Source organism: Carassius auratus, chromosome 16 (genome assembly GCF_003368295.1).
Source record: "Carassius auratus strain Wakin chromosome 16, ASM336829v1, whole genome shotgun sequence".
NCBI classification, from domain to species: Eukaryota; Metazoa; Chordata; class Actinopteri; order Cypriniformes; family Cyprinidae; genus Carassius; species Carassius auratus.
In genome coordinates this window covers 2,003,535-2,013,061 of record NC_039258.1, presented here as the reverse complement: position 1 = coordinate 2,013,061, position 9,527 = coordinate 2,003,535, and the positions used below count along the sequence as shown (strand labels likewise).

General features: G+C 34.1%; 1 protein-coding gene across 1 annotated transcript; it reads right to left on the bottom strand.

Annotated features, from left to right (window-relative positions):
* Positions 1-4,805: 4,805 nt before the first annotated feature.
* Positions 4,806-8,501, bottom strand: tmem176l.1 (transmembrane protein 176l.1). Its single transcript, XM_026283269.1, has 7 exons — positions 8,361-8,501; positions 7,603-7,820; positions 7,373-7,486; positions 6,712-6,768; positions 6,425-6,622; positions 6,011-6,130; positions 4,806-5,907 (listed from the first exon to the last, which is right to left on the bottom strand). The coding sequence occupies exons 2-7, from the start codon at positions 7,774-7,776 to the stop codon at positions 5,836-5,838; spliced, it is 735 nt and encodes a 244-aa protein (XP_026139054.1). The 5' UTR covers positions 7,777-7,820; positions 8,361-8,501; the 3' UTR covers positions 4,806-5,835.
* Positions 8,502-9,527: the final 1,026 nt, after the last annotated feature.

The following is a 9,527-nucleotide window of genomic DNA, read 5'->3' as shown; positions in this document are numbered from 1 at the left end:
ATCCAAGTTGAAATGAAATCAAATATTTATTTCACTATAATATTTGATTCCAAATGAAACTATTAAAAAAAATGTCTATCAAATGTATCGCATAGCGAAAACATCTGCATTTTGTTGAGAACAAAGTTATTGCTGAATGAAAAAGTATGCAGCCTACATTTTCTCTTGAATTTGTTTAATAAACAAACAATTCACAAATCATTCTAATGTTTTTTTATATATATGTTTATGTGTCTGTGTGTTTAACTTCATCACTGTTCAAGTTCTCATTGTAGAGATACAGAATCCCCTACCACCACATTATTGGATTTGGACACGTCAAAGATTCTGTAATTCTGAAATCTGATAACAAGAGCTCTCAGTGACACCATTTTCATTCACACGTGATCTCCTCTGCACGTCTTTGATACTGTGGTACTGAAATTAATCAAACATTCTGCTAAGGGTTTGTTCTAATAAACATCAGCAACATGTTTTGTAGATAATATAAGCCTTAAAGTCTTGCATAGAATGTTTAGCATTAAAAAATGTGACCAATAGAGTTGGTATACTTGCATAGATGTGCATACTGTATAGTGACTGGTATTGTCTTCCATGCATACTGTTTATAGCCATCCTTACACTGTACACTGACTGTATTGATTCTCGTATGCAGCTGACTAATTATATGAAATGATATAGCATTTCATTTACACAGAGCCAAGGCTGAAATGCAAGCTTACTGAAAATGTCAGCACTATTCTTTTGCTGCCTCGTAAGCAGTGATATTTCCTTCATAAAGTAACAATCCAATTATTGCATCGGTTGTTTTATAGGATACAATTTATATTAACAAAAAAATTCCACTGTGGAATTCTACCAAATGCATTTTTAGACAAACTAGTCATTGCTGGACAGTTGTGATTTTGTACGTCCTCCTTTCAACTCCCTGTTTCACTGGCTGTAGAAATAGATTTACTGTGAAACACCCATTAAACCCTGTAATTATGCGCAGGAGCCATAAACGGATCTATTATTATCTCAGGATTTGTCCCACCCTGCAACAGTGGTCAAACACAAACTTAGAATAGAAAACAAAAATCCCAATGCTTTACATTTAAAACCAAAGACAACAATATTATGACTGAAGTTGAACACTACAGATTCATATGAATCAATGGAAATAAAATCATAAGAACTAGACAAAATATACTGTATAAGGAGGAATTGAATTTTTAAAGGTTTTTTACCTTTATTTTGAATTTTGCATGATGGAAATGTCTGTAAAATTACAAGTACACTTATTTATTTATTAAATTAAATCAGGATTATTGAAGTAGGTTTTACATGAAAATATAATTCAGTCTTTCTACTTAAAAAAAAAAAAGTTTAATATGTGCTATTGGCCCTTTTTTCTTTTTCTTTATTTCATTGTGTGTGTGTGTGTGTGTTATAAATACATTAGTCAACATTTGAAGTGGATAAAAAAAGTGAATCAAAGTTGTCCTAAGACAAGAACGGGTATTGTTTTGGTTTTAGGATTTTGATGAGAGGTTTTTATCCACTTCTGTAAGTGTGTATATGGGAAAAGTACATTATGAATTGTAGAATGATGACTGCAAAGCAAATTATGACAAAACATAAGCTATAATTTAATTTAACAAATTACACCTTAAATTACTTTAAAAACAGAAGGAGAACTTTAATCAAGGCGATAATTATGGTAACCTTCATCTTTGATGTTAGCTATTGTGCACATTAAAGTCTCATTCACAGGACGCTTCAGTATTGCACTGAAGGGTCACTGAGGAAGATATCTGTGGTGTTTTGAACTTTCCACAGCCAGCAGCTCCTCATCATTGCATCTGGGTAACTTAAATACTGCAGCAGCTGTGCCTTGTGTCAGTAGGCCTACAGCCAAAAGCCTAGGCTTACATCACAGCCCAGCAAAACCACATATAACAAGACAAAAGCTATGAAGACACTTTCAAAATCAATAAATTCGATCCATTTCCTTTGCAGCGAACCAATGTACACTTGGAAAAGTGCAACTAAAACACACCAACAAACCATGATTTGCCACTTAACAATTGTTTGCCAGAAACAAGTCATTAAACCTCTTGACTGACAAATCTGAAACAACTCCCTCGCACTCTTGAGTCTGTACTTGACTCACAATCGATTTCATGGAGTTTAACATAAGCATTTTGCTAAGCTATCATTAAATAAACTCCAGTAGGGTATGGCCTAAAAATACACAAATATTGGGCAGTTTTATAGGACTGAACTATCTGTCCTTTTTAGTACAGAATGGAATTTAAATACTTCAAATCAACATTACAATTCTCTCACCCTGTTTGGATTTCACCCCATATAGCAGCAATGTACGTTTACAGGCTAACATTTTGACAAAATTTTCTCAAAGTTATGAACAGTAATGTTAATAGCATGTTCGTTCAAAGTTATCCGGTCTTTAATAATGTTTGCACAAAAATTGTATTTATACATTGTGACATGGAATGTATTTTGGAATGAAATGAAAATTTAATTTAGGGCTAATGTTTTCTAAAGGTTACTAGTTTAGGATGATTCAGACAACATTCAAAAGTAAAGCCTTCATAATATTTGCAAAATTATAACATTTATGAAATTCCTAAATATTATTTCTGGTAACATTGGGAAAAACTTAAGTTCTTAGAAAATATTTGTATTAGATGGGACTGAGTTCATAGCAGTGCATTCTAAAAATAAGGGACCGTTTGAAGCAGAGTAATCTGGCTTAGCCCTAAAATGCTGTATATGTAACGTAGATGGTTTTAGAACAGAGATCTTTATGTTCATTTAAGAAATGAATGAGTGTGCAGTTACACATTGAGAAAAATGTGACATTTAAGATCTTTTGCCTTTAACTTCCTTTCTTTTCTCGTCTAAAGGGTATGTGGGATCCAAGGGACTTTTGGTTCACTGGTTTTATTTCTGGGCAGTCTTGCATCATGATGCATAAGCGTGACTTGCTTGTTTCCAGGCTTTAATGCAACTCCATTGGCGAGGCCACAGGGCCTCAATATGACCTCTAGCGACAGAACGGCAGCAGTATAAAAAGTTACATTTAAGATTTATTTGACTCAGATAAGTGAGGCAATATGTAACTTGTCAATTTTAAAATGAAAATTTTCCTATTAGTAAAAATACCTCTAGAAATGTTCCCAACTAATCACAAAAAAGTGCACTCTGCTCAACCTCGGGAGGAGCATGAACTTCATCTCCTTGTAAATAGCTTAAGAGATTATTTTAATCAGGCCAAAATGACTTTTCCATGAATATGATTTGGCCACAGTGGCTCGCATTGAGTCCGGCCCCATCAGGTGACCTCAGGAACGCAGAAAAACATCACGTGTGTCAGGACGGTTTCGCCTGAGATGCAAAAATACATTGTGAAGCCATTTATTCACTCAATGTTACCTTGGTTCTTCCTTAATGCACTCTCCATTGAAATAATTTCATTTTGGGCCAATTTCAGCCTGAAAAAGATCCAATAAATGTTAATTAGGTGAGTGGCTCCAATAACTCCCAAGCTCACCCAACAGGATTGGATGCTGATGTGGAAAATCCTCAGTATCCTGAGGTTCTTCATGGTCTGACAAGTTGAAAACAAAAAGGATAAATGTCTCCATAACAGAGTGAACTTGGTTTTTCTTGAGAGGAACCCATGGCTCTTAGTCAGAAGATCTGCAAATGGCTGAACTCAAGATGTTATATAGCATATGCATAACAAAAAGCAAACAGACTTAGCATTAGATTTGAAAAACAAAATCAATACTGACTAATCAATGTCATTAGTTTTGTTAAATTTAGTCTGGAATATCAAGTTTACTATCAGTAGGCAGTCAATCCATTAAACACACTCTTGAAGGGGATAGCTCAATCAAAATGAAAATCCCGGCATTATTTACACACACACCCTCATTTTGTTTCAAACAGAACATTTTATAGGTTTGTCATGCCATGAAAATATAGAAACACAGCATGCTGTGAACTAAAACATCCAGCGATGCGTTTCCCAAAAGCATCGCCAGCCTAAGTTGATAGCTCCATTGGTTGCAATCAATGCTTTTGGGAAACGCATCCCAGATATAAGATCCTTTTTTCCTCAAAGGTCATATTTTTCACAAGCACCAATGTGCTGTTTAGAAAAATGCAGTATGTAAACTTTGTACATTTATTTTTGCTTATTTTTCTGAACATGTCCTTACCTTTGAAACTTACAGTACACACGCTATTCTGTGCCATTTTAACTGTAATTTTGTCTTTCTGTGTTAAGAATGGCTGTGTTTCCAAACGGTGACCCTTATGGCACAAACGACAGAAGCTGATTCTGATTAAATGAAAAGTAAATGGCCTATGAGAAAGCAAAGAAAAAACATTTGTTTCTTGCTGCAAACCTTTAACAACTTAAACTCCATCTGGACTATATAAATAAGATCACAGAGCACATACAGTGTAAATCTTTACATCATCACATAGATGTCAAAGTACCAGACAGATGTGAATGAACTGAACTGAACATGGAAACTAAGTCACAGCAAGGATAATGCCTTTGTATATCCATATGAAAACGCTTGCAGAAAATACTTCCTCCAAGTGTTTCAGCATCACTGTAATCCCACTGAAGCTCAACCGCAGACATAACTGTGGAATAAAAATCTAAAACGTAACAGTAATAGTACCTAATGAGTGCGAGAGGAAGCACGGGTAACTCAGATAAGCATTTTTTTGTTTGTTTCATCTTTAATAAGTCTTGTAATAAGAAGGACAGTACGACAAAAAACATTGCAAAATAAATGCCAGTTTATTATATAATGCTATAAGGTGCTGTGATTATACAATATATTTTATAACAATCTTGTCAGTGTCAGAAGTGACAGGAAATGTAGTTAAATGTAAACCCAGCCTTCAAAGAATGCTTGCATATACACATGGCAACTCCACAGAAAACTAGACAGAAATGGAAAGAATGATCACATGTGTAGATAATTAGATCTTGTATGTCGTGAAATAGCTTTTCAATTTCGATATTTAATTCTGAGTGGTAACAGTGGAACTTCTTCCTACTTTGGATGACACAAAATTCTGTATGGTAGCTTTGGCAAAGTTAAGTATCTTTTAAGGCAGATGGTTTGCATAAAGCATCTTAACACCACCTGGTGGTGAAATTGTGCAAAAAGATAATACTAGTAAAGTCAGTGTTGTTTTGAAATGTTTTATATCTTTATGTAAGCAAAAGACTTTCAATATCCTTGAAAATGAGTAATAACAGGAATATTTTCACTACATTCAAACTCTATGTATATAAATCTAAGGTTTGAATTGTAGAACAGTGTTCTTAGGATGCACTTTTCTGCAAGGAATAGTTCACTCAAAAAGGAAAATTTGTAGATGAGTTTGTTTCTTCACAGGAGCAGATTAGATGGAAATTGACTTGTATTCTGGCCAGAAGCAATGGTTTAAAGTTAAAACGTCTTATTGTTGGTTTAGTTTATCACAAACATGCAGATTTTTACTTCTCAAGACATTAATCGATGGACTGGAGTGGTGTGGATTACTTTGGGATTATTGCAATGTTTTTATCAGCTGTTTGGATTCTCATTCTGACGGCACCCATTCACCTCAGAGGATCTATTGGTGAGTAAATTATGTAATGATGCATTTTTACAATGCTAAAAAATCTGTTCCCGTAAATATACCAACTCATCTACATCTGGGATAGTCTGAGGGTGTTATATACATAAAAGAATATTGGAAATCATCTCGCTACTATATTGAGCAGTGTTGCATGTACTGTATATATTTGTTGCTTTATATTTTTGCTTCTCCACCAGCAGTGGCGTCTTCCAGGAGCGGCTTGTGAAGTTCTGGATCCTCCACCGACTGCAAAACCACAATCATGAACACAGAGCAGCTCTCTGAAACTCTCTCACGATCACAGTGGATTGACTGATTGATTGTTGTAATAGTGCTGATGATACACTACCTTTACATCTTCATCCTTCTTGCACAAAGCTTTCCCAGTCACAACACAGAAACTGATGTTCACACAGAGCTGAAGGACGGACAGCGCTATCATCATGACATCTAGTCCTCGGAGGATCATCTAGAGGTGGGTAAAAATCACAGTGTGATTTGAGGAAAGGTCTAGATGAAATACAGTACAAACATCGGCTCTAATTCAATCTGAAATAATATAATTCAAGTACCCTTGCCGTTTGTGATCCGATAGTTTGTAATCCGATAGTTACTTATTTTTATGACATTTTTACTTTAAGAACTTCTACTAACGATTAGATTCATGCAGTACCTTTGAATTACACATAGCATGTGAAACCACACACTAAAATAGCTTTTCCTACACAATCTAATAAATTAAACAAAACAAAATAAACATTACCATATTGAGATACTTGTACTGCACACAGATCTGGTTTATCCTCGTCTGTTCAGGGGAAGGTGTTATATCCGAGTAAGACGAGTAATAACTGGTGTCACAATATAGACCATTTGCAGTTCCCTGGTCTATTGAATACAGCACAACAGCTGTGATAGCCAGCGCAGCACTGACTATGTTCAGAATCACTGTGATGACCAGCTGTAAAACACAACAATATAAACTGGTGATGCTCAGAATAACTCCCAAAAACACTGAGAAGTTTATCATGGCTTTGATAGATGACTTACCAGGACAGGACTGGGGAACCTAGCTGCAAGAACAGTCACAATTCCAATTACAAGGACCTAAAAAAATAAGTGTCCAAACATAGTCATTGAAATAAAGAGTGTAAATTAGGTTTCTTGACCCATTAGAGCTTCATATTATGCTAAACAAAAGCATCAAAATGCATCGGATCCATCACAACTGATAACATAAACACAAGCAAATCGAATTAAATTGAAATACATAAATAAAAAGTCATAAACACTTCCTGACCCAAAAAATGTAATAGCGACTTGCTCAGGTAGTGTAAATAAAGAAAAACTAAAATAAAATAAAATAAAATTAATAAAACATTATTTTAAAGGAATTATTGCTCTCAAATATCGTTAATATCTGATGAAGAAATGTCCACTACTAATATATGTGTGTGTGTGCATTTTACGCTCTTTTTTTTTATTTGAAAATTATTAAGATGTGTGAATTCCCATGTAAAGGCATTTATTTTTGAGTAATTAAATGAACCAATATGAATACAAACATTAAAATGTGCACATGCATTTTACAGTAGATTTCTCCTTCTCATCCTCTCAAATTTGTTACAGATAAATTTGATATATAGACTCACTCATCACACATGTAACGGTTTGGAAAAATCAAAATAAGCAAAATAAGACAAGTTCTTACCACTCCACCGAACCAGAAGACAATCCCAGATTCTGTAATGTTATTCCATATCCAAGAGCTTTTAAGCAAAATCCCAAACACAATGCTGATGACTCCAACTATTATCTGCATAGTCTATGGCATAAAAAAAACAAAAAACAGGATTTTTGTTCATACACTTCACAAATGAAAAAGCAACTTTAAATAACAAAAGTCTTGTAATGAAAGTCTTGAATAGTTGTTTAATTCACCCCAAGAGCAGTGTGGATGCTCGTCAGCTTCTTTTTCATATTCTGAGACACAGAACACACCGGACTGCAGCAGAGAAAACTCAAAACCTGACACAGTGCAGGCCATTTGCTCTTGGGGTCCGAGGGGATGGTGATGACCGTCAAACCCTCACCTTTAGACACTGTCAGAGACATGCTGCAGACTTTAGCCTTTCAACAGGTGATGAAGGCCAGACGTCCTGTGTGAAGACGAGTCAATTACCATTCTAGTGCATCACAACTGGTATAAATACATCAAGATATCAAATCAAGCTTTAGAGAAGAAACTAAAAAGCTGCTTCACCAAAAAAGCCTTGACACTGCTATTGCGAAGTACAATAAGATACAGATCAATTAACAAATAAAATAATGACATAGCGGGCATGTAGTAAGCTTTTAAGGATGAAGCGCCACAATGTTACTTACTGACGCTGAGACTATATTCAGGTGCAACATTTTAAGCACATGTGACAAGTTACAATCTGATGGAGCAGAGAGGAATTTGGGTACAATGTGACAGTTTGGACTAAAGTTAATCTTAACAGAAATCGTTCTCAGACATTCTAGAACAATTTTGATAATTGACAAGGTATGGATGGCGGAAGTTTACCTTTCAACCAAAATAAACGGAAGAAAACTAACTTAAACATCTAAATCCTGTGACGCTGAATGTGTTTTTTTTTTTTTTTTTTGCAGTATTACATATGTTAGAAAGATCTTAAGAAACTACTTAGACTTACCTTGTGAATAACAGTCCAGAGTGCAGTCAGGATTTTAGGAAAATGTCAAAACTTTAGCAGCAGAGAAAAGAACTATCGGTTCTGATAAGCTGCTTCAGGCCCAATGAACAGTTCGTTCTTTTGATTCGGATATTTTCAAAGAATCGTTTATGGAACCGACTGAATCATTTCGAGCGGTTCTCACAAAAGTGACTCGCTGAACCGTCAACAGCCTTCTTCACACAGTCTGCCTAATAACAAATAATTCCTACATCCTACCTTTAATACAAACAAAAATATTTTCAGCCAAGAGGTAAACTTTAATTTTAGCACTGTAAATACAAGCTACACTATGCTGGATGTCCCGGACATTGTGTGACGCATTGCGCGATGACTCAAATGAATCACTGAATCGGTTTGGTGAACCAGTTCTTTAACATGAACCGTTTATAATAAATAAATAAATAAAACATTTAGAAGCCTCGTTTTTCCGGTCATAAGGCGGAGCTATTTTCCTGACATTGTTAAACTGAAATTATTCTTGCTTATACATAAGTGGTATTTTCTGCAACAACAACCTTATACCTGAAACTAATAATAATAACAAAAATAGCACACAAGGTTTTATAACAGTAAGGTTTTATTTTTAACCTTTTTTTTTTTTTTTTTTTTTGCATTTATTAAGCATTTAAATTTATTAAGCATTTATCCGCTGGTTCTGTTCAGCTTTTAAATTTTTGACAGCATCTGACTTGTATGTGATGCACATATACATATACATACTGTATACATATGGTGATACATGCCACCTGGTGGTGAAATCATGCAAACGTTTCAGACAGATTTTATAGCCCTTAATTTATATATATATATATATATATATATATATATATATATATATATATATATATATATTTTATACTTATATTTTTTATTATTTTATTGTATTAAATTTTGGCCCTTATCTTAATTTAGACTAAAGACAAAAGTAGGCTAGCTTATTGATTTTCATATCCTTTAAAAACGGGATAAAAGTAAATAGCTTTAACAGAAAAAAAAAAACTCAAATTAAACTATAACTAAAATAAAAATAAATTAAACCTTATTAGTAGTATAAAAACACTAAAATAAAGAAAATATTAATATAAGTATAACAGTAAGCCTATAATATTAAGTATAATAATATCT

What these genes read in the sequence shown, in the direction of transcription:
- tmem176l.1 (XM_026283269.1), bottom strand. Translation starts at nt 7,776, where the DNA reads ATGTCTCTGACAGTGTCTAAAGGTGAGGGTTTGACGGTCATCACCATC. An exon ending in AGTACAAGTATCTCAATATG is followed by an intron (nt 6,131 to 6,424) that starts GTAATGTTTATT and finishes ACCCACCTCTAG; the next exon opens with ATGATCCTCCGAGGACTAGA. An exon ending in AGAAGGATGAAGATGTAAAG is followed by an intron (nt 5,908 to 6,010) that starts GTAGTGTATCAT and finishes GTGGTTTTGCAG; the next exon opens with TCGGTGGAGGATCCAGAACT.